General features: G+C 53.5%; 1 protein-coding gene across 4 annotated transcripts in view; it reads right to left on the bottom strand.

The window, feature by feature from the left end:
• TSPAN11 (tetraspanin 11) overlaps positions 1–25,305 on the bottom strand; it is a 64,139-nt gene that overhangs the window by 14,134 nt on the left and 24,700 nt on the right. For all 4 annotated transcript variants that reach the window (XM_070453166.1, XM_070453165.1, XM_070453168.1 and 1 more), the window contains 2 exons: positions 21,314–21,408; positions 9,202–9,393 (listed from right to left, as the gene is read on the bottom strand). In XM_070453166.1, coding sequence (XP_070309267.1) covers positions 9,202–9,393; positions 21,314–21,397 — 276 coding nt within the window. In that variant the 5' untranslated portion in view covers positions 21,398–21,408. The remainder of the gene's footprint in view (positions 1–9,201; positions 9,394–21,313; positions 21,409–25,305) is intronic.

Here is a 25,305-nt window from a genome sequence, read left to right as displayed (position 1 = left end):
TGGGCTTGGGGAGCCAGGACTGGGGCGGGGGGGTGGGGGTGGGGCTCTGCCATTGGGGGCCATGAGCTGTAACACGCTTCATCTCTGCACCCCACCTTGCACTCCACCAAGCCTGCCCTGACTCCCCTGGTCCAGTCACATCATCTTAGCACTCCCACAGCACAGAAGTCTGTGTAGACAGTCCCTGAATCCAGGCCCAGCCTCCCAGCCTTTCTTTGCCCTGTTCCCTACCTGGAGTCCCAGGCAGGCCTACCTGGCCTTTCATGTGCAACTCATCACAGCCCCCCACGAGCCCACCCTGGGGCCCAGCCCCAGTGCCTCAGCGCTTCACCTGCTTCGTCTCCCGACAATAACGCCTGTTTGGCCCCTTCTCCCCTTGACCAGGCACGGGTCCTCCACTGTGGCTTCCCCCTGCCCAGCTCCTGGTCCTCACGCAGCAGTCCACAGGTGTGCAAGTGGCCTCCACTGGGTGAGGGACGTGACTTCACCCATCGCTCCCTGGAGGCTGCATCAGTGCTACTGCACTCTCTCCCCGGGTGGCCGTGAGCCCCTGGGGAGTGGGCCCCTCTCTTGGGCTCCTCTGGCTCTTCCACTGGCCTGGTGCAGAGCTGGGTCGCCAGGCTCGGAAAACAGCCCCAAAAAGAGACCTGCAAATGCGCTTCTCACGGAGCGTGCCCGTGAGATGGGGAACTGGCCACAGCTTGCAGCCCACACGTGGGGGCAGCAGCTTAATCCTTTTCTGATCTGCGGATGGCGTGGAACTGTTGCTTTAGTTTAATTTATGCCCAAACTTCTCCACCTGGCACGATTCTGCCCCCAGAGATAACCAGTGATGTCCGGAGGCATTTTTTATTGTTGTTACAACTTGGAGAAAGAGTGCTGTTGGCGTCGAGTGGGCAGAGGCCCCGGGGACATGGTCATGGGGCAGGTCCCATGGCAAAGATGATCTGGCCTAAATGTCACTGGTGCCAAGGCCGCTGAGAAACTCTGACTCACACATTTACCTTCTGGCTCTGAGGCTGATGCTGGAACTTGATTTGCATGTGTGCCTCTAAGTACTATGGGAGACATGGCAAAAACGTGTCCGAGGAAGGTTGTCTGGGCCCTGAGAAGCCTGAGACAACACAGAGAAGAAGGTGAGGGGTTTTACCCTGCACCTGCCTGGGAGGGCACCTTCATGGCAGGAGGTTGCTGACTGTGATTCAGGGAAGGATGAGGGATGTCTATATGGCTTCAGCTGAGGGCACCGTGGGACCTGGAGTGCAGAGAAGATGCTGCTGCCTGGGGGACACTCTGGGGTCCCCAGGTGGGTCCTCGGGAAAGGGCTGGCCCAAAGAGCTGTGTGTGGTACTTGATTCTGGGAAGCATGAAGAAGGTTCTCAAGCCACAGTGTGTCCCCTTTAAATCTGGTTTGGTGTTAGTTTGGAATTATTAACAAAAGGCAGTAAAAAGTTCTCAGATCCCCTGTGAGTCATTTGCAGACGTCGTATTTCAGCGTGAGTCAGGACGTAATGGACCCCAAACCTACCATCCCCAAGGGGCCACCAGAATTCCCAGCCTGTGGCTTAGTGGGTGATAACTGTTCAGGGGTGCCGCCTTCTCAGGAACAGGGGAAAGGCAGGTTTTCTATATGGGAGCGGTGGGCAGGGTCCCCTATACCAAAACAACCCCCCAACCCCAAATTGCCCTCCCTGGGCAGAATCGGTGCCTGATCCACCCAGGTGCTCCCCAAGCACACCCAGCAGGTGCTCCATGCACAACCCTGTTTGTTACATGGCTCTATGGTCCCAGCGTCACACATGTGCGTGGAGGGGTTACAGTTTGGCCGAGGTCACGCCAAGTCTGGAATTGAATCCAGGGATCCCGGCTGCAGTGCTTGGTGCTGACCCCATTGGGTCTGCTCGATGGCTGACAGCATGGGGGGCGGCGGGCGGATGGGCTGGCTGAGCTCATGGTGGGGGCAGGGTTGGGGGGACGCCGGGCATCAGGAGAGGGTGGTGACAAGAGGCAGAGGGGAAACTGGGCACAGGAGGGTCTCTCTCCAACCACCAGTCAGCCCCCAGCCTAAGCGCCCTCCGGGCAGGCCAGGCACGCCCCGCCCTGGGGAGCCCACCTCTTCCCGAAGGGCCCTGAGCCTTCACGCCTGCGCTGGAGCCACAGACCCAGCTTGAATGTCTACGTCCGTCCCGTTCACTCTACTCAGCCCAGCCTGACCCTCCGAGTCCAGTGACTGCCCAGCTGAGCTACACCCCTCGTGTGCACACCAGGCATGCCTCGGTCTCTGCCGGTCCTGCCTGGGTTTGCTGCCCTGACCACATCTGTGTGTGCAGCTGAGTGCCGTCTAGTCTGGGTTCGGACAAGGTCTCCGCAAAGCCCTCCCAGAGCCAGAAGGTCCTGACCGTGACCTCGTGGCCACACCCTTCCTCCTGACCCCATCTGACTCCCGGGACTCAGGCCTGTCCGATCCCCAGGGATATTCACCCTCTGGCTCTGACCTACATCTCGTCCTGTCCCCCTGCTCTTCGGGGTGAAAGGAGCTCACCCAAACCCACTCCTCCCAGACCCCTGCCCCTTGCTGAGTTTTGTGACTGCCTCCCAATCCTGTACTCAGCCCTGCCCCCAATCCTTCCAGAACTGACCCCCCAGATCTTGATCTGATAGAAACCAGTAATGAGATTTCCAAGGACAGCTCTCAGAACCTCTGCCTCAGAGCCCTCCATCAGGACAGGCCCCTTCCAAACATGCCAGACTGGAGCCCAGTCATAGAACGGACCAGCCTGCTAAGACAGAACAGGACCCAAACATTCACCTCCACCCTGTACCATCTACTAACATTTTTTTTTTTCTTTAATTCTCTAATGGAGTAGTTTGCACTGGAAGAAAAGGTGGATGGTTTCTAAAGCTATGGATTCCAAATGAAGTTGAAACAGCACAACCCTTTCTGAACCAAACTGATACCTTCTTTAATAAGAGACTCCGCAGGAACCATGCAAAAATATTCCTCCTTGTGACATTGAGGTGATTAATTGGGTTTTCAGATGGACTAACCCTGCCTATATCTGGGGCAAGCTGAGCCCCAGATATAGTTTCTGGGGTGGATTCACTTGCTGCCGACGAGACTGGGCAGCTTAGCCTAGCTGGTGCTGTCCTTGAGGTCAGTTTTAAGAACTTTGTACCACTGGACTTTGGGAATTTCTCCACGGGACTGCTTCTGCCACAAAAAAGGGGGCTTGGCCAAAGGTTTTCTCCTCTGTCTCCTCCACACTCAGCACAGTCAGGGATGGAGACCAAGCCACAGCTGGCTCGGTGTCCAGGCAGGTGGGGCTGAGGCAGAGACACCGGCCGGCTTGACTCAGGGCGGCAGGGAGAGAGCAGAGTCAGGTGCAGCCGAGCTTAAGTCTCAGGGAGAAGAAGAGCCGGCCTGCAGCCCCCAGCTTGGCTGTGCGATCTGATCACGGCCGTGGGAGGGTCAGGGAGCTTGGAGCAGCCAAAGAGGCTGGACCGGAAAAGACAGAGCCAGCTGTTTGAGCAGCAGTGACCTCAGGCCACGTTATTTGCTGGCAATTAACTGCCGGCTGGAGGCAGTCAGGGCTCAGGGGCGCAGCTGCCTACTTGTTCGTGCAGAAAAGTGAGGACGTGGATTTTGGAGCCTGGAGCCATTCCAGTAACAAAATGTCACTGTTGGAAGGATGAAGGTGACCTCTATCCTCCTGGCCCCAACCCAGGGCTCACAGCCCAGCCACAGTGCCTCCACCTGGCTGGGGGCTGCTCGGAAGGACGCCGGGGTGTGCTCTAGTTCCTGTCTGATGCTGATACCTGAGGGGGATACCTGAGGGGCTGGGAGCAGGGGTATACTTAAGGGGCTGGGAGCAGAGAGAGGGCCAGGCTGGGAGGGGAGTTTTTCCTCTCCACATCAGCTCTGCTCCACGGCCAGCCCTCACTGGGCCATCCTTGCTGGGCGCTTGCTTGTGGAATACGGTTCGTGTGGAGCCCTAGACCAAGGCCACAGATGCAGAGTGCCACACCAAGGTCATCTCCAGAACTGACAAAGGCCCATAGCTTGAGGCCCATGAGCCCCCTGACCTGCTACCCAGGGATTGAATCCGCATCTCTTGCATCTTGTGCGTTGGCAGGTGGGTTCTTTACCTCTAGCGCCACCTGGGAAGCTCCAGCTGCGTAAGACTCATCTCCAACTCAGCCGAAGTGCTTCTCTGGTGCACTCATAGCTGAGCCCTGCACCCCAGCGCCCTGCAGCCTGACCCCCACTTCCCAGGGGCCAGGTGGCAGGCAGCCAGGTAACTGGCCTCCAGTCCTCACCCCTGTTTCCCTTTGCACCTGGGACGCTAACATGGGCCCTAAGTCATGACAAGCTGAGTGCCCACTCCCTGTGTGGGAGTCCTCCAGGAGGTGGGGACAGCGGTGGCCGGGACAGGGGAAGGGCCTGGACCAAGCTGGGGTCGTGGCCGTGTGACCTCCGGCAAGTCTTTTTCCTGGGCTGTGGCGAGGGTGGGGCGGCTCACCCCTTGGCCTCCAGGGAGCCCCTTCCTGCGCAGCCCCTAAACTAAGCAAGGCTGGTGGGGAGGAGGCTGACGGGAGGATCTGAGAAGAAGGGACTGAGTCTAGAAGGCGACCGTATGCCATCCTGGTGGGGTGGAGAGCAGGGTTCAGCCCAGGCCCCAGCTGGGAGAGTGGGGTCCCGGGTGACTGTGGGGGCTCTCGTGGGGCACCTTCTGGATGGCTCCCGGGGCTACTCATACCTGCCTCCCCAAGAGCCTGGCAAGGGCCCTCTTGCCCACTCCCTGCCTCCACTGCTCCAAACAAAGCGGATAAGCAGAGGCCCTCTCTGACGGGGCAGAGTAGGGGGTTCCCCAAGCCTTGGCTGCAGGACCCATTCCTTTGACACACGCAGGCAGTGACACCAAGATCAGAGTGCCCAACGGATAAGGCTGGGTGACTGGTGGGGCCCTGACAACGTAAGGAGTGGGTGAAAAGCCAGCCTGGGGAGGAGCTTCCCTGGAGGCCCAGTGGTTAAGACTCCATGCTTCCAATGCAAGGAGCACAGGTTTGATCCCCACTCGGGGAACTAAGATCCCACATACTGAATGGGGTGCCCCTCCCCAGAAAAAGAAAGAAAGACTGAGGAGGACATGGTCAAAACCATGGTCATGGAGATGCAGGCACCCTGTGCACCATCTCTGTCCCCTGCTTCTAGGGAGAGAGTGGCCCAGCCAAGATGTGGGGACCCTGGGAGTCACGGCCCTAAGAATAACTCCATTTATTTAGGCTCCTTCTCAAAGGAGCTGGTGCTGGTGATGCAAATGATAATTATAGCCACACTTGATGATCTTTATATAATGCGGTGACTCGTTTCCTAAGACCTAAAATACTGCCTTGTTCTCTTCATGCTTCCCCCAGCCCCCCGTATGGGGATGGGGACATCAAGGTGGCCAGGAGGGGCCAGGTGACTTTCAAGGGGTTCCCGAGCAGGCTGCACCAGACACAGTTTCTACTCCAGCCCTGACTACCCAGGTTAACAAAGCCCAATGGAAGTGCTGCAACTTGGGGTCCCCTCATTTTCAGAAACCGGTTCTAGAACTTCTTCTTTCAACTCCCTCCCCTAAATATAAAAGAACCCCTGATGAAGACCCAGCCGAGCCTGAACCACCCATTCTCATCTTCATCTGGCCGAAGACGTGAGTGTTCAGAGCCCGTATTCAAAACTCTAAAAACATCCCTTGCGTTCGATCAGGGCAGCATCTGTCTTGGTCATCGTCTTGGACTGGGCTGGCCTGAATGACCCGGCTCATTCACATAGCCTGCGCTAAAAAAGAAGAGCTGGTGTGAATAATTTAAACCCCGCTCCCTTTTCACTTTTGCAGATTTCCAACTCCTCGCTGATCATGATTTCGGCACCAGTGAAGACGTGCTATTCCTGTCCCCGATGAACGTTTCCTTCTGGGGAAAGTGACTCTGAGGGGCTGCAGATGTGTTGGAGGAAGGGCTCGGGCCGGGACAGATGCCGTGCCCAGCAGCTCAAGGGGAGCTTTTGATGTCAGGCCCCTTCCTGGGCCTGAGCTAAGCTGGACATACATTCCTCAGATGCCTGGTCTTGCATCTCCCCCTCTCCTCTTCAGGGACAACTTTGTATAGAGTTCCACTCACTGCACTTCTCCTTTTAGCTGACTCAAGATTTCAAAAGGAAGTCAGACATGGAGGGGGAGAAAAGAAATGAAACCAGGAAGGAAACTCCAGAAACCACAGAACACTTTTAAACTGCGTTAAGCATCCCTACTTGCCTTCAAATGGGAGCCTGGATTTTAAAATGTCTATTTGGGTTAACCAGAGGAAAAACATCTGACAGCCGTCTTCTTGGTTAAAACATTCCAGTGCTTAGTAATTCAGGGGCTATAGGCCAGCAGCTGGATGACTCAGGGTCTGCCCCCTCACCTGTTGTTGAGTCCCCAGACTGGGTCTGTCTCTGATTCTTTCAAGGGTCGGGCACGGAAAAGCAAAGGAAGAAAACATCAGGTTTTGAGGTTTGCTGTCTGTAAGCCCCAGGCTCCACACTCCTAGATAGGGGTGTGTGTATGTGTGTATATGTGCGCACGCACACATATGGGTACTTTCTCCTGACCTCACTTTCAAGTGGATGCCTCTTTGAAGTGTCTGGTTAGTGATGCTGGGGCAAAGAGACCATCGGTTCTGTGTGGATGGAAGTGAATGCAGGCAGGAGGGTCAAGGTGGGGCTGAGAAGGAGGAAGGCATCTCATACCAGCCTGTCCAGCAGTCCCTGTGGCCTCCTGTCCTGCCTCCAGGCCCAGGGAGATAAGAGGTCTGTTTGCTGACTTTCTAAAGCTCAGAAGGGTGAAAGGTGTGCTCTGAGGCCACAGGCCCAAGCTTCTGGCCTTCCTGGGTCTCTGCATCTTCCCTGCATGGTTGCCCCCCCCCCCCCCCTCCCCAGCACAGGTCTCAGACCACGCGATAGTCTGGCTGTGATTGGGGAGGCCGGATGGTGGGACAGGTTTCACAGATGGACGGTGTAAGAAGGGGAGGCTGCGGTCAGCGCTGGGCAGGTCGGTTATGGACCCCTTGGCTCTCCTCTGGTCCCCAAGGATGCCAAGGGGAAGAGCCCAGCAGCCCCAGCCCCTGTAAGCCTCTGTCCCATCACAGCTGGACCTCCCCGCCCCCATCACACTGCATCCCTGGTCACTCAATCAGGCCCTGTGTTCTCCCTCATCCATCTCACAGTGGTCCAATCAGGGGCGTCAGCAGGCTCGCTGGGACTCAGGCGTGGGGGACATTGTTGGGGACAGGCTGGCTCAGGGCACCCCTGTCCCATGGCTGGAAGGACAGATCAGATCAAAGCCATGCTCTGGAGGCTGGTCCCTGTGGCCCTTCACGCCCCCCCCTTCCCTGGGCACCATATCCGTACGGCCTGCATCTTGCTCTGGGCGATCGTCAGAGCAGAACTAAGAACTTCTTCCAGGCAGCGGAGAGCCAACCCGCTGAGCCTGGACACACACACTGCTGCATCCAGAGCTGAAACTAGGTCACAGCTGGTGAGAGAGGCCCGGGGCTCAGCCCCTCCGCACAGAGCTTCTTCTCCCTGGTTGGATGTGCGGGTCCCAGGCTGCTGGGTCAGCAGTGGACACGTAAAGAGGGGCGGGGGGTGGGTACTGACCTCAAGGCTTCTTCCTGTCACCTGATCCCTGTAGCTCAACCTGGCTCCTCACTGAGACTCAGACTGGATCTGCCTTGGCCCCCCCTGTCTACGTCTGAATGTTTTGTAGCCCCTCTCCCCTGTCCTGGTGGCTCAGATGGTAAAGAATCCACCTGCAATGCAGAAGACCTGGGTTCGATCTCTGGGTAGAGGAGATCCTCTGGAGGAGGGCATGGCAATCCACTCCAGTATTCTTGCCTGGAGAACCCCATGGACAGAGGATCCTGGTGGGCTACAGTCCATGGGGTTGCAAAGAGTTGGGATGAGACTGAGTGACTAACACTTTTTAATTACTGCCCACACAGAGCTTGTGGTTGGGGACATGAATGGGGAGACACCAGCCCGGCCCCAGGGAGCCTGATCTGTTGACAGGTGCCCAGGTGGGAGGGAGGGAGGGTCAGGCCTGGGAGTCCAGAGCGGGACTCCGGCTTCTGCCCCCTTGGGTATAGCCCTGACTTCCTTCCCTGGTGCTCAGGGCCAGCAGTGGTGGTGGTAGGGGGCGGTCTTCCCAGCTTCCCAGGGGGCGTTTGTCAAGGAGCCTGTGCCCCCCTCACCCATGAGATAAACACCTGCCTGGACGATCCCACCTGAGTCTAACCAAGCTTCTACATCCAACTCCCAAAGCAGCATCAGGATGGCATGGGAAAGTCCAGATGGGGAGGGAGCAGAGCCATCAACGACCTGGTTCCTCCAGCAGATACACTGCGAGGAAGTCAGAGATTGATGGGGAGCAGAGAGACCGAGAGAGACCTGAGGGACAACTCGACCGACTTTAACACACAGACCTCACTTCCATCCTGATTCAAATAAACTGAAAAAACAACAAAAAAGGATAGCTTATGGCCCAGTGGGGGAAATCTGAAATTGCCTGGTTATTTCATGATATTAAAGAACGACTAAAAAAAATAAAAATAAAGAATGACTCTTAATGGTTTCTAGGTATGATAACAGTCTTGTCGTTACCCTTTCTAAAAAGAGAATCCTGATTTCCGAGGTATACCCTGAGGCACTGACAGATGACGTGCTGTCTGGGGTCTCGGGTGGGGGCGGGGCAGGGGTGGGGGACGGTGCAGGCAGAGAGGATTGGCTCTGAGATGGTGGGGGTGAGTCTGGGTGATGACCCAAGCTTCATGAAAATGTTCTTTTCATTTTAGCCTATGTTTGGAAATCGCCATGATAAAACCTGGACAGAGGAAGAAGAGGAGGAGACGGGAAGGAGGTGAGGGAGCAGTTTTGCCACCACCACCGAGGTGTCCTCCTGGCTTCAGTCCTAATAAGAACCTGGAGATGGTGGCAAACAACAGGCCGTGGCCACCCACCCCTCCCCAGCCTTCCGCAGGCCTCAGAGCCGGGGCTGGTGTCACCTAGCGGGGCTCTCAGCACGCAGCCTGGTCGTGGGGTGGGGGGGAACAGGTGGTTGGAGGCCCCGGGCGGGTGGCCCCCTCTGCCCTGGCACTGGGCAGGGCCGGGCAGGCACTCACCGCAGAGAGGCAGCCCCTGTCCTCGCGGATGATGGCGCCGAAGCCCAGGAAGCCGGTCACCATGACGAGGGCGCCCGCGAAGATGAGGATGTAGGCGGAGGCGGCGAAGGTGCTGGAGGCCAGGACGCTGAGATAGCCGCTCTTCTCCACCAGGGTCCAGACGCCCACGGCCATGACCGCGGCGCCCCCCACCTGCGGGACATGGGGTCTGAGCGCCCACTCCACATGGGGCCTTCTCGCCTATCCACTCGCTTGGTCCTTGGAGGAGCCCAGGGGAAGGGTCTGCCTGCCCATTTTGCAGATGGGGAAACGGAGGCTTGTCCACGGTTGAGGGGTGAAGCAGGGACAGAGCGAGAATCCGGGTCTGACCCTCCAGTCCCCTGCTTCCCACCATGATGCCCATGCGTCCCTGTCGCGAGTCAGGGACACTTCAGTCGTGGGGACCCCTCCTGCTGTCCTGCTGCTCGTGTCCCCCAAGGGGCGCTTTCACAAGCCCCCTTCTCATCGCCCTGGGGGGCCACACGACTGGGCTTCTTACCTGCGTGAACTCTATCAATGGAGGACAAGCCCCCAGAAGAAGGGGAGCTACCCGGCGGCCACCAGTAAGGGGAGACACGGGGCAGAGCTGACTCCAGCTCTGGGCCCTGGCCTGTGGCTCAGCCGTGCTGCCCCCTCGGCAGGAGGGACACACGCCCCCACAGGCTGGAGTCGCTCTGGGACGGCAGGACATTGAGCAGGAGGGGAGAAGTCCTGTTTGCTGACTGGTCCTTTCTAGCCCTGATCCCAGGAAGGGGCCCTGGGAACACACCTGCCCCGTTCCTCCTGCAGTGAGGCTCAATGACCCTTCCTGTGGCTGTGATGCCGGGCAGAGTGTGTGTGCTTGTGTGTGTGTGTGTCCTCCAGGGGCCGGACAGGGACCTCTGCGGGTGGGTGGAGGCTCCTTAACCATGAGTCTGCACCAGGTGCCTCCAGGGCTCAACTTCCTATGTCCTCTTCCGAGCTTTAGAAGAGTCCAGGAAGCTCAGGGCAGGCAGGCGGGAGCACACATTTCCCCTCTTTTGCACATGAAGAAACGGAAGCTGCAAGGACTAGAATGTGCTCACGAGCACAGCCCTCAAGTTTCAAGACTGAGACGTAGATCCAGGTCTGCTGAGGGCCAATCTGAGTATTCCAACCTGGAATTGCACACACCGGGCTGGGAGGCTCTCGACTCACTCCTGTTTTTCAGATACATGTGCTTCCTTCTAAGGACCATTTTATCCCCCTTAGCACCTCCAGCAGGTAAGAGAACCAGCTCTGAGTGGAATCCACCTGCTCTGATTCCATGACACATTTTTTTCTCACACTGTAACATCTCTTAAGATCGAAATTTTTTGCAGTCCCTTGAACTGCAAGGAGATCATACCAGTCAATTTTAAAGGAAATCAACCCTGAATATTCATTGGAAGGACTGATGCTGAAGCCGAAGCTCCAATACTTTGGCCACCTAATTCGAAGAGCCGACTCATTGGAAAAGACCCTGATGCTGGGAAAGACTGAAGGGAGGGAGAAGGGGACGACAGAGGACGAGATGGTTGGATGGCATCACGGACTCAATGGACATGAATTTGAGCAAACTCCAGGAGATAATGAAGGACAGGAAAGCCTGCTGTGCTGCCGTCCTTGAGGTCCCAAAGAGTAAGACACAACTGACTGACTGGACAGCAACAACAAAGATCAAGATACATCTTATGGTTGATGGCATCTGGCAACCACACTTGGCAACACTCCTGCCTCGTGGTACAGAAAACAAGGGTGTATCTTACAACTGATGGTATCGTAGATCTGATGAAATCCTGGACTATGATGGACTTTCCAGTCCTCTGAGCGCATGGGCTATCTCTGGCCACACAACCTCCATGACCAGTAAGGGATTTCCTACAACTGGGTTCGCGGGACTGTGTCAAGAGAGGGTTTCCAGCAAACTATTCTGCACATATTCTTTCTGCCCCTACAGTCCACCTGAGAAGCTTGGGGTTGAGGGTCTCAACTGTGCATAACTAGCTGTGTGACCTAAAGATGGTCCCTGAACCTCTCTGGGTCTCATGTCTCCATCTCTCAAACAATGTGGGTGTATTAGGCCAGTGGCTCCCAACCTCTAATCACCAAGGGCCCCTTTGATGACTTTCTCCCACGGATCTTAGGTTTTGAAGGGCTTCTGTCTACCAAACGCAGTGTATTAAGTGATAATTCATTTCTCATTTCTTATTAATCAAAGGCACATGCTACTACCAAGAAGAGATTCTGAGCAGCATGAAACAGCCAACATGACCACATTGGGTGGCTCTAACTTTTAGCGCGTGTAGGGTCTTTAGAGAAACCTGCAGATCATCCACGAGGCTTGTCAACCCCAGAGGCTTACACTGGATCTAGAACCACCCAAAGTGATGGGCGTGGACTGGCCTGGGGACACCTAATTTGCTGGGGGACAAGGAGCCCACTGAGAATCTGATAAAAAGCTCTGCACACAGTGCCCAGAGAAATGCCATCCACATGAACTAATGTGCCCTGCTTCAGGGGTCGTGGCCCCAGCTTGCAGAGACAACAACCCCAGCGTAGATGCCTCTGGGGCCCCCGCCATCTCTCATCCTCTAAGACAGCGCTTCTTAGTCGGGCTGCACTGCCTGGGGACCCCGGAGCATCACCCAGGTGACTGGGGGTGGGACCTGGCATGGTTCTTTTACTAAGTTCCAGGAGCTTCCAGTTGAGAACCACTAAATAGTTTCCTAGTTAACAGAGGTCAGAGTCCTGCCCCCCCTCCCCAAGCAGGACCCCAAGAACACCTTCCTTTTGGGCCACCATCTGGAGGCACCTGGCCAGGCTCTGGACTGCCCACCCCCTTCCCTGTCTGCGTCAGGGTGTTCTCTGTGATGGGAACTTTAGAAGGTGGGGTAGCAAGGAGCAGGATTTTTCGTTCAAAGGGATGAAAAGCAGATCATGCAAGAAAGGAAAAGACCACGTGCTCCCAGGGGAGGAAGTAGGGAGGCGCACACTGACCCCTAAAGGAAGAGTGTGCCCTGTGGTCACAGATGGGCTGGAGTCTCACAAGGGAGTGGGGCCGCAGCTCGGACACGGGGGCAGCAGGGCCCCCGCCCACACAGGAGGGTCTGGGTGGACACAGTGCCCTGATCTGGGTTTGGAGAGCAACAAACCCAGACTGGTTCCGACCTTCAGGAGAAGTCTGAGCCAGTGGGGCCCCCAGCCCTCCACTGGGGTATCCCGTGTGTCTGCTGGGGACACGGAGTGGGTTTCAAGTCCTCCGGGGGGTGTCCTCCTCTGAATCTGGTTGGCTTTTTAGAAAATCATCGTTAGGGACTTCCCTGGTTAGTCTGGTGGTTAAGACTTTGCCTTCTAATGTAGGGCATTTGCCCCTGATAGGGGAGATAAAATCCCATATGCCTTGTGGGCCAAAACCCAAAACACACACACACACAAACCCAGAGCACTCATAGCTTTCGACAAGCAGTTCTGAGATGCCGGGTCAGCAGAAAGAGCAGTGGAAGAGGCCCCAGGGAGGACGATTCGGGCTGGAGCCAAATGACCCCGCTGAGCTGGGTGGACAGCTATTTGCATAGAGTTGATCCAACAGCATTTGGCTCTTTGCAGAAACTGGGTTGGTTTCCTGTGGAATATTAGGTACATCTTTCAAAACCAGAGCCTGCAGCCAATCAGCTAGAAAAACCCTGCAGAGGGTGAAGCTGGCCTTCTTACCCGTGAGGACACACACAGGCCGAGAGAGGCAGCAGGGCACCCAGGCCATGTAATTTTAGGAACGGCCCATTTATAGAAGAGAAACATGGCCAAAAAGTCGCTTGTCATCATGGGGAGGATTAGCCTGAGTGGCCGCACACGCTGGTCCAGAGAGACCTCAGGCTGCAGGCAGAAAAGGAAAGCAGGCAGAGCGGAAAAGCCGCTGCAGGTTTTCCTTGTCTTGTGTGGCCGCGGAAAGGCTTTCTGTGCTGGGGTTGGCGAGGGCCGACCGGTGGAGCAGGCCCAGGATGGTGGGGCTCCCAGTGCTGAGGGACCCCGGACAGGAGTGGGGTCGCACAGGTGACGGTGTAGTTCTCTCCCTGAAGTCTCTGCTACTGGCCTCCAGGGGCCAAGCACCACCTGGATTGGAAGGACTGGGAGCTGGGTGTGAGTTAATCCAGTTAGAACCACTTCAGTCCTCCACACTCCCCACCCCTGGCAGCCTCATCAATGGGACCACCACTGCCCAAACCTTTAACCAGCTCCCCAGGGTCACTCTGGACACTTCACTCTCCTGCAGGGACAGTAAGGACCTGTCCCCTTCTGACCTCATAGCCCATCACTTGGCCACCCCAAGCGCGGCCACGGTTTTTCGTCCCCCCACCCCACCCTGGAGAAGGCTCTTGAGAGTCTCTTGGACAGTATGGAGATCAAGATCAAACCAGTCCATCCTTAAGGAAATCAACCCTGAATATTCACTGGAAGGACTGATTCTGAAGCTGAAGCTCCAGTACTTTGATCACCTGATGCAAAGAGTGCACTCATTGGAAAAGGCCCTGATGCCTGAAAAGATTGAGGGCAAGAGGAGAAGGGGATGACAGAGGATAAGATGGTTGGATGGCATCACTGACTCAATGAACATGAGTTTGAGCAAGCTCCAGGAAATAATGAAGGCCAGAGGAGCCTGGTGTGCTGCCGTCCATGGGGTTGCAAACAGTTGGACACGACTTAGCAACTCAACAACAACAGCAACAACAACCACCCACCCTGTATGGCCTTCTGGTCCCTGCTCACTCCAGGGGCAGTGTGTGTGCTTCCAGGGCTGACCACCTGGGGTCCCCACTGAAAAATCACCCCCAGCACCCAGCACCCAGGGCCCCCAGCCCGGACTCAAGAGTGGATTCCTCCAAGCAAACTGTCTCAGAGCAGCCACCCCAGGCTTCCTCCTGGACTGGCCTCCCCACAGTGGCCCTGGGCAGACCAGATGAGCATCCTCGCCCCAAGCAGGGCCTGTCCCCCAGCAGATGCTGCGGCTCAAAGAGGCAGGATGCCCGGGTGCCATGGGATCCTGAGACTTCGGCATCTTAAGATGGTACGTGGCAGAAACGCCAGCCACAGGGCCCCTCAGCTGTTCTTCCTCGGATGGCCTGCTCTGGGAGGCGGGCACAGGCCACGTTCTGTGGGGGTGATGGTGAACAGTGAAGACTTCTCCCCTCAGCGGGGAGGTGAGCAGAGCCTCTTCCTTCCCTGGGGACCCTGGAGGGGTGCTCTTGAGCCACCTCTCTCCCCCTGGCTGGGCGAGTCCTCCATCACGGCTGCCTCCCGTCTTGGCCCGTGTCCTCCCAGGGGATCCCAGGGATTTCCCGGAGGCTGAGCCCCATGGGCCCCTGAGGGAGATGCCCACTCAGCAGCCAGCATCCCGGACAGCACAGAGCTTCCTGAGCAGAGACGCCTCTCCAGGGAAGGGAGCCGCTGCTCCCCAGTTCTCCCAGCCCGCACAGCTCCTGGGAGGCTGGGAAAGCCTTCATTATTAACACAGCCAAGCAGCTAATTAAAACAGTAAGTTAGAGAGCAACATTGCAAGAGGGATGGAAACTGTAGGGACCCATGCAGGACATGGGAGGGTGAGTAAAGCATTTCCTAGCAAGCCTGGGTCACGCTCATTTTAGGGTCATGAAAACACTGGCATTTTGGTTCCTGACCCAGAGCTGTATCCTGCTGGTGAGATGGGTATGATCAACTCTGCGTTAATGGAACTGCATGGTGGGGGTGGGGGAATCATGGGCAGGTGAGGGTGAAGGATGGGGGGCAGGCATGGGATGAGTCAGGGGTAGGGGTCCGGAGGTAGGTGGAGCTTACATGTAGAACGGGGGTGTGTATTGCCATGCTACTTCAGTTTTGCTTATATTCTTCACTCTCTGCGTGTCTAAACTGCCCATGCCGTCAAAACACATCTTAATCTGGGTTCAACCCTGACCCCTGGGGACATTTGGGAGTTCACACGGGCATCAGCGAGGTGGGTCTAAGGCTGTGGTTACGTGTCCGTGGTCTATGGAGAAGGAACAGCAGCGGACTCAGAGTCAGAACGCCCAGAACTGACCTCTGGGAATCAGCTCAGCTGACATTTTATCATCTACCGAACAGGAGTGAGGATAATTACAGAGTGCTTGTAGGATCTTTTTGGAGAGTGAGATGATTTATAACCCTCAAAGTGTGCTGCGCTGGCAGCTGGTGGAGGCTTGGTTTAAAATCTCATCAAGACCTTGCTCTGCATAACTGGGACCTGAATCTTCCCCCCCAACCCCCATCCCATTGGTCTGGGTGTTTCAAACTTTGGGATGTAACCATTTAGGGCTGTGAGATAAACTCGGTGGGATGGATGCAACCTGCACTAAAGGGCTTCCCAGGTGGCTCAGTGGTAAAGAACCCGCACGCTAATGCAGAAAACAGGGGAGACCCGGGTTCGATCCCTGGGTCGGGAAGATCCCCTGGAGGAGGAAATGGCAACCCACTCCAGTATTCTTGCCCGGAGAATCCCATGGATAGAGGAGCCTGGTGGGTTGAGGTCCACAGGGTCACAAAAAGCTGGACAGGACTTAGCAACTAAACAAGAGGAGAAACAGCAACCGGCACTAAAACACAGAACAGAACACCCCCCATGAAGTGGGAGAGAAAACATGAGTGCACAGCACACAGTCACGGTAAGTTTAGCTTCATGGAAGCGCTTCTTATGCGCTCATGAACTGCTTACATGGGTCATGGTCCAAAGCCATGGAGTCAGAGCTCTGGACACAGAAAGCTGGTGGAGGTGAGGCACAACCCCTTAGTCTAATCACCGTAGCGACGCAGAGCAGCTAAGCGCCCAGTATGTGCCAGAAATAGTGTGAAATGTTTTCCTCGATACTAATCTTTAATTCTTACAGGTACTGGGAGTCCCATACGACGTATGAAAACAGTGAGGCTCGGTGGGATGAAGTGATTTGCCTAATGTCTTAGCCTGCTCAAGGTTGCCGTGATAAAACACCATAGCTGGGCGACTTAAACAGAAATTTATTTCCATTTCTCACAGTTTTGGAGGTGGGAAGTCCTCAAAATAAGGTGCTGGCTGATTCAGTTTTGGTGAGGATCTTCTTTGCCTACAGACAGCTGTCTTCTCACTGTGTCCTCACGTGTCCTCTGGAGAGCGCGCTCTTCCTCCACTTGTAAGGCCACCAACTCTATGGAATGAGGACCCCACCTTTATGACCTCCTGTGAGTGCGGGTGTGCTAAGTTGCTTCAGTCATGTCTGACTCTTTGTGACCCTATGGACTGTAGCCCAGCAGGCTCCACTGTCTGTGGGATTCTCCAGGCAAGAATACTCCTTCTCCAGGGGATCTTCTCAACCCAGGGATTGAACCCAAGTCTCCTGCATTGGCAGGCAGATTCTTTACCACTAGCACCACTTGGGAAGCCTCTTATGACCTTCAGTTCAGTTCAGTTCAGTCACTCAGTCGTGTCCGACTTTTTGTGATCCCATGGACTGCAGCACGCCAGGCCTCCCTGTCCATCACCAACTTCCGAAGCTTACTCATATTCATGTCCATTGAGTTGGTGATGCCATCCAACCATCTCATCCTCTGTTGTCCCCTTCTCCTCTTGCCTTCAATCTTTCCCAGCATCAGGGTCTTTTCCAGTGAGTCAGTTCTTCGCATCAGGTGGCCAAAGGATTGGAGTTTCAATTCAGCATCAGTCCTTCCAATGAATATTCAGGACTGATTTCCTTTAGGATGGACTGGTTGGCTCTCCTCACAGTCCAAGGGACTCTCAAGAGTCTTCTCCAACACCACAGTTCAAAAGCATCAATTCTTCTGTGCTCAGCTTTCTTTATAGTCCAATTCTCACATCGATATATGACTACTGGAAAAACCATAGCCTTGACTAGATGGACCTTTGTTGGCAAAGCAATGTCTCTGCTCTTTAATATGCTGTTTAGATTGGTCATAACTTTTCTTCCAAGGAGTAAACGTTTTTTAATTTCAAGGCTGCAGTCACCATCTGCAGTGATTTTGCAGTCCCCCCAAATAAAGTCTGTCACTGTTTCCACTGTTTCCCCATCTATTTGCCATGAAGTGATGGGACCAGATGCCATGATCTTAGTTTTCTGAATGTTGAGCTTCAAGTCAACTTTTTCACTCTCCTCTTTCACTTTCATCAAGAGGCTCTTTAGTTCTTCTTCACTTTCTGCCATAAGGATGGTGTCATCTGCATATCTGAGGTTATTGATATTTCTCCTGGCAATCGTGATTCCAGCTTGTGCTTCTTCCAGTCCAGCGTTTCTCATGATGTACTCTGCATATAAGTAAATAAGCAGGGTGACAATATACAGCCTTGATGTACTTCTTTCTCAATTTGGTACCAGTCTGTTGTTTCATGTCCAGTTCTAACTGTTGCTTCCTGACTTGCATACAGGTTTCTTAAGAGGCAGGTCTTATGACCTTACTTAACCTTAATTACCTCCTAAATGTCCTGCCTTCAAGTAGAGCCTCCCTGACGATTCAGGCTTCAACACATGAATCCCAGTGGGTCACGACTCAGTCCGCAGTACCATGACAGTAGACAACAGACTGAATTTGAGCTAGAACTTGAGCCTGAGTCTTCCTGGCATGCCCTACTGTGTCACTAACTCATGGGCTTCCCAGATGGCACTAGTGGTAAAGAACCTATCTGCCAATGCAGGAGACATAAGAGATGCAGGTTGGATCCCTGTGTCAGGAAGATCCCCTGGAGGAGGGCACAGCAGCCCACTCCAGTATTCTTGCCTGGAGAATCCCATGGACAGAGGAGTCTGGAGGGCTACAGTTCATGGGGTTGCAAAGAGTTGGACATGACTGAAGCGACTTAGCATGTACCCACAGGACACTGGGAATAGGCAGGACTCAGAGCTGGAGGCAATGGATGACATCAGAGCCGATGGTCAAGCACACAGCTCACGGGCTTTGGGCAGATGGCTTCCCCCTAGGTAAACTGGGGCTCTCACAAAGCTGTTCACAGCCTCAGGACGCTGGGAGGTCATCTAGGATGATGCAGGTGGAAGCACAGCCCAGGGGAGCCCTCAGCTGTGAGCTTCATGGACGTGGGAAGCTTTGTCCATAGACATACTCCAAGGGCCAACAGCAGGGCTTGGCACTTAGCATGTGCTTAATAAACGCCATGGACTGGATTTTCAATTATCGTTGACCAGAAATACCTGGATGTCAGCTCCAGCTTGCTTACCACAAGACAGCAAGAAGGAATCTGAACTGACTGTGCCTGCTCCCTGTTGGTGATGAGGATAACAGAGGTACGGCCACCAGGGTTGATATGAGCATCGCAAGGGATGATCTACGTAAGGTCTTTATCCAGGGGAGTCCCCAGGAATCCTCCCATGGAGAGGACCTGGGCTTTCTTACTGTCTCCCGGCTGCATCTGAACGGTGTAGCAAGGAGATGCACAGGGCAGGACCACTGTTCTGACGAGGAAGTGTTTGGAGTGTTCACCCCAATCAAGCTGCCTCTGCCATCCAGGGCACCTTCTGAGGCCTCACTCGGGGTAGAGGAGGGGCAGTGGGGTGTCTGGGGACCCTCCCTGGTGCTCTACACGGATTCCACAGGGAAGGGAGAAGAGGTGGGGACCTCTGGGGGGTGGAGAGCACCTGCAGTGCAGACACTGGCTCTGATATCTTATAAGAGGGGCTGCTCCGAGAGGAGGACCAGCCACTAGATTCTGGGGTGTGTGGGAGGGGTCCTCATGGACAAGACCCCTCCCTGGAGAATTCTTGAAAATTCCCAGGGACTCTGTGTGCTGCCAAACGCATGAGGTTGGGCTCTGCTGAGGGAGAAGGAAGACTGTCCAGGGGTCTGTCCCATGTCTACTGAGATTGCAGGGGGTCCGGGGGGCAGAACCTCAAAGCTTGAACCTTTGAAACTGACCATCCCCTACATGGGGAGGAGACTCAGCTGACTGGGTCCCTGGAGGCCAGGCCGTGTTTAGCCAGGCCCCCCAGGAAGGGGTATTTTTAACTCAGAGCAGGAGGTCTGTGTGGGGAGCTGACTTTGGACTTTTGACCTCCAGAGCTATGAGACAACAAATATCTGATGTCTGAAGCCACCCAATTTATGCTCCTTTGTTAAGGCTCCTCAGCAGCCCAAGACAGTGAGATACTGGGCCAATTTTTCCTTATTTATATTTTTCAGTATTTTAAGATTATTAGTAGATACATCAGACTTTTCATGATCAGGAAAAGCATACTTCTTCTTTTTAAAAAAAACCCTCACTCAGCGAGTATCCTAAACACCCCACTGGATTTATCTCTGGGAATCGGAAGTATTTACACCCACAGAGCATACTGATCACAGCCATGTGACTTTATTGTTCTACTGTCTTCATCTGTACAACTTCACTATTCCAGGAAACACTTGCCCATGAAGATAAAAGGTGCAAATAAAATGAGTTTATGGTTTGTTTCAGGAACTTTGCATTTAAACAAGTATCAGATCATTCAACTACTGAATAGATAGCATCACGTGTCTCCTCTCCAAGACTCCTTGAAAACCTTGTCTCGGTGTGTGCATCAAGTCTTAACTACCGTGCCAGGACCCTTCCCCATATTAAGCAATCTCATTCATCTTAGTGAAAGACCGAAAAGGCAGACACAGCCCATCTCTGCCTCTGCCTTTCCGAGATGCTTCCGAAACTGCATCTTTTGCCATGGCAACAAGGAAACCTAGCCCAGCCTCACTAGCAAGTTGATCTGGTGGCATCTGGGGGCCTTCCACATCTCATGTATCCGAAATACTGCATTTATTGAGTGCCTTCTGTGTGCAGAGACGGAATCAAGCACTTTACATACACCATTTCAGGGCATCTGTGAAACACACCAATAAAAGATAAACTGAGGCACATTCAAAATCTGAAGTTGATTTGAACAAAACTCCATTTGAACCTAGGCGGCATCCCATCGAGCAGATGAAAAGGAGCTCTTAGAGACGTAAAACATGAAAGATTTTTCCAGGCAGGAGGGAGGGGGAATGAGCACATTATTCAGGCAAAAATGCAGGTTTGTCACTGCAGAGCTAACTTTTGTTTAGCTGGAAATTCACTGGAAGGACTGATGCTGAAGCTGAAGCTCCAATACTTTGCCCACCTGATACGAAGAGCCGACTCATTGAAAAGACCCTGATGCTGGGAAAGACTGAAGGCAGGAGGAGAAGGGGGCGACAGGGGATGAGATGGTTGGATGGCATCACTGACTCGATGGACAGGAGTTTGAGCAAATTTCGGGAGACGATAAAGAACAGGGAAGCCTGGCACGCTGTAGTCCATGGGGTTGCAAAAGAGTCGATTATAACTTACTGATGAACAACAACAACAGCCTTAGCCAGCACAGATGAGCTGCTCACAGCAGGGCTGCCCACGCTGCTCACACCCTAGCCCTCCAGGTCCAGTGAGACCATCTCACAAGGTGATATACACACTCCAGTACCTGGCTACTTTGGGCACCTGATGGTATTCTGCTCCCGGTTACCCAGAGAGTTGTCTCAAGAGGACAGACCCCTCTGCTCCTAGAAGACCTAGTCTGGACAGTTTCCTGGGGCGGGGTCACTATGGAGACCATTCCCCAAGCACAAAGGCATCCCGTCACCCCCTACCGCCGTCCCCCAACCCACCCTAATACTTGAGTCTCTCTGCCTCGGGCCTGGAGAATATGAGTCACAAGAGGCAAATGGGCTTCAAACACAAAGAAGCAGTTATTAGAGGCCGTCGCATTTCCCGCCGGGATCTGGGACCTCAAGTTATGGCTGAGAAGGCAGAGTGGACCCCGCGGGCTGAGGAGGCTGGGACACAAGCTAGGCCGAGCATCCTTCTCTCAGAGGCCGTGACGCTGCCCACGCCAACCTGTGGATTGAGCCTTTCATTTCCCCTCAGTAACAAATGCACACATTTGCTCTCAAGCAGGCAGAATTTGCCCCCTGAGTGGTCTTTGGAAAAGAAAAAAATCAACGCCAGAGTGATGACTCACAAAACAGCAAAGATGACTTGACTCGCCAATGCTGGGGGAGGGGGGAGCGTGCCGGGTGCACTTACCCAGAAGAAGAAGTTAAAGACGAAGAGCAAATACTTCAAGTAGACGGTCAGCCAGTCATCCTGCTCCACCTTGTAATGGGCCATGGCTGCCGGGCCTGCAAAGAAGACACATGCATGGCCAGGGTGTCCGCGGAGGCAGCCTCGCCAGCCCAGAGCCAGGCTCCCCAGTGAGGCTCCCTTCAAGGGGCTCCCAAGCCTATCTGACCAGGGGGCTCTGAGGTTGGGGGTGTGCAACCTTGAGCAAAGAACAGAAAAACCCAGAGGCCATTAGACATACAATGGAGGTGACCCAGACAGAATTTTCTAGGCCTGTGGATCTTGGTTTGGCCCCTCTGACGTAAGTCTAACCTGCAAGTCTTCCTACCAACTTTGCAGCGTCCTTTTGTATTCTTCTTAAACAGGCTTTTCTGGTGGCTCAGAGGGTAAAGAATCTGCCTGCAATGCAGGAGACCTGGGTTTGATCCCTGAGTCGGGAAGACCTCCTGGAGAAGGGAATGGCTACCCACTCCAGTATTCTGGCCTGGAGAATTCCATGGTTGTGCTGGGTCTTAGTAGCCACATGTGGGATCTTTAGCTGTGGCATGTGAAGTCTTGGTTGTGGTATGTAGGATCTAGTTCCCTGAGTAGGGATCGAACCTGGGGCCCTGCATCAGGAGTGCAGAGTCTAAGCCACTGGACCACCAGGGAAGTCTCCAGTCTTGTTCTGCTCTTACTCTCTGCCCTGTCTCAGCAGGGCTGCCAGACACAAGTGCATGAATGCACACACACGCACACACTCAGTGTACCTGCTTTGCAGTGGAATCCTGCATCATTTGAACCGGACCTTTGCACATGTAGGTGAGGCATGAACCTCAAATCAGAGCATCTGTGCTCAGAAAGGGCCTCAGTGATCCCCGGGCCACCTCGCCTGCCCCAAGCACATCGACTTTCCAAAGAAGGAAGTGGGTCAGCGGGCTGAGTGGCTTGGCAGGAGGAAGACAAGAGCTCTGGAGCCCAGCTCCCTGGGTTCCAACCCTTATCTGTCACAGGCACGTGAGAACCTGGGTAGTTAGGGAACCTCTCGTCTTCTGTATCCTCATCTGGATGGGAGGAAATGATGACGATGCCTGCACGGCGGGATGTCTCGCAGACTCGATGGGATGGTCTCTGTGAGGGGCTGACCACAGTCCCCAGCACAAGGTAGATCTCGGTTGGCTAATTTTGATTGCCTGGGGCAGGGATTAAAACCAGGACACCGGCCATAGAACTCCTAGTCTTTGCCCCAGAGCCATGCTCCCTCCCCTAGTCCTGATGCCCACCAGTGGGCTCCTTGGGCGCTGGCGTCAGTGGGATGAGAAGGTGAAGGGTCACTGTGCCCAGTGGTCTCATTTGCATCTAAGTCCCAACAGCGGCCTCTGTGGTCCCTGCTCAGGCTTCTCATCCCCTGGGCACACACGCTGACACTCAGCATAGCTGCACCTTAAGGAATAGTCCCTTTGGGGGACCTCTTTTATTCCAGACCCAGAGCAGCAAGGCCATGGTTCTGCCCACCTCTGTCTCCTTTTCCCCAGTTCCCACCCCTGTCCGATCGGGCAGCCTTGCCCACTCTTGGTGACTGGTACCGATCCGACCCACATTACTTCCTCCAGAGCCACTGCTCTGCACTTTATTTCAAGCTCAGGGGCTCCTGAGACAAGGCAAGAGGAAGAGAGAAAAGAAGAGGTGGCTGTCTTATTTGGGATTTCTATTTGCAGACCTCAAATAAGGTAATTTAAGACTTTGTCTTCTTGTTAAAAAAAGACAAAACCCATTTCTCTCCAATTTAGTCTGAGAGGTAGGGTGGCAGAAAAAATACAGAAGGAGAAAAAAGGAAGACCTATAAAAAAGTGGCTGGAGTTGGCTAGGCGACTGGCCCAGGAGCTATTACATAGTCATCACGCAGGTCACTATGCAGGTACCTATGGAGGGACCCTCTGGCAGTGGGCTCGGCCTCTCCTGTCTGCATTCTCCTCTCCCTGGGTCTGGTCCTCCCCTCCCAGCCGGGGCCCACTGGACCCATGCACCAGAGCCTTTTCTAGACCAGCAAACCAAGGCATCAGGATGCTCCAAAGGAAACTGTATTTTTAAGAGGAGTTCAGGCAGATGACAGGATTTAATTAAAATCATACATTTCTAATGGCAAAGTTTCTGCCACTAGGATAGAGAAGACAGAACCGCATGGGTCTGTGGAACGTCAGGGTCAGCAGAAACCTCTGGGCTCACTTAATCCAACCTTCTGCAGAAGAAATGAGGAAATTAACACACATCTGAGTTAAGTCACACACTTTAACATAACTCTAAGTCACATGGCTAATGGTTTCCTATCCTCCCTATCTTGTGCTCCTTCCATGGGGCCCTACCATCTGTGGGGCCCTCTGCTGGGAGTGGCAGAGGTCCCCAGAGAAGTATCAGAACTAGCCTGGAGCCAGATGCCTGGATGTGAAATCTAGCCTTGTCATTTCCTGGCTGTGTGACATGGGGCAAGTTACTTAACCTCTCTGTGCAGGTAACACTTACTGAGCACTTATCACGTGCCAAGCCCAGGACTAACTGCTTTACACACATGATCTTGTTCCAGCTACCCAATAGCCCTACGAAGTAGTAGTTGTTCAGTCGCTCAGTCGTGTCTGACCCTTTGCAACCCCATGGACTGCAGCACACCAGACTTCCCTGTCCTTCACCATCTCCCGAAGTTTGCTCAAATTCATGTCAATTGAGTCGATGATGCCAGGTGGATGAGATGGTATGAAGTAGAGTTATTCTCATTTTGCTAGATAAACAAACTGAGGCTCTGGCAGGTTAAATAACTTGTCCAAGTCACAGAGCAAGTAAGTGGTAAAACCAGAACAGAACGAAGAGCTTCTGACTCAGCCCAAGACCTTATCCACCATGCACTGCTGCTGGGACCAGAGCTGCCAGGGGAAGGGAGCAAGGAGGACCGAGGTTGCTGGCTCCCCTAACACCTGTTCCCTCTCAGTCTTAGGACCAGAAGTCCCCATTTCAGTTGGGCACCTGGCCACCTGGAGCAGATGACACTTCCCAGCCCCCCTCCCTGCTGGGTTCTGCTGGGATTAACTGATGACAGAGGGCATGGAAGCAGAAGCAGTGTATGCACCTACTTAAAGTAACATTTTTGGGCGAGCGTTTCCCGTGTGTTTGAGAAGGTAAGTCCTGTCACTGTGAGTTGCCATAGTTCTACAGCCATCAATTAGGTCAAACTTGTTAGGTTTTACAGCTTCATCCTTACTGATTTTGTCTGCTTGCTCTATTGGCTCTTAAAAAAAGGTATGTCAGACTCTCACTAGGACCGTGAACTTGTATATCTGTCTTCAACTCTGTTTATTGTTTTCTTTAAAACATTTTTTATTAAAATATAATTGATTTACAATGTTGTGTTAGTTTCAGGTGTATAGCAAAGTGATTCAACTATATATATATATATAACATATATATATTATATAATAATATATGATATATATTATTTTCCATTATAGGTTATTGCAAGATATTGAGATAGTATATATATATATATATATATATGTATTTTTTTTTTCTTTTTCAGGTTATTTTCCATTAGAGTTTATTACAAGAAATTGAGCATAGTTTCCTTGCAATAAAGTATGTCCTTGTTGGCTAACTCTGTTCATTTTTGCTTCATATATCTTGGAGTATATATAGATTTGGTGTTGTGATATCATCCTGATGGATCAACCCCTTTATCATTAGTAAATGCCATTCTTTATCTCTAGTAATCAGAAATATCCTAAAAGTAAGGCGAGGCATGTTTCTCTTCACCCCTTCCTTCTTCTAGTAAGTTGGAAGGATGATGGAATGGCTGGAGCTTAAGCAGCCATTTTGAACCATGAGCTGGAAACCATGGGTTGAAAAGAGTAGAGTAATCAGTTCAGTAATCAGATCTCAGATGATTTTGGAGTTGCTACACCATCTGTGAGCTGTTCACCTCCAGACTTAGT

Source organism: Odocoileus virginianus, chromosome 23 (assembly GCF_023699985.2).
Source record: "Odocoileus virginianus isolate 20LAN1187 ecotype Illinois chromosome 23, Ovbor_1.2, whole genome shotgun sequence".
Classification (NCBI taxonomy): Eukaryota; Metazoa; Chordata; class Mammalia; order Artiodactyla; family Cervidae; genus Odocoileus; species Odocoileus virginianus.
This window is presented reverse-complemented; position numbering and strand designations above follow the sequence as displayed.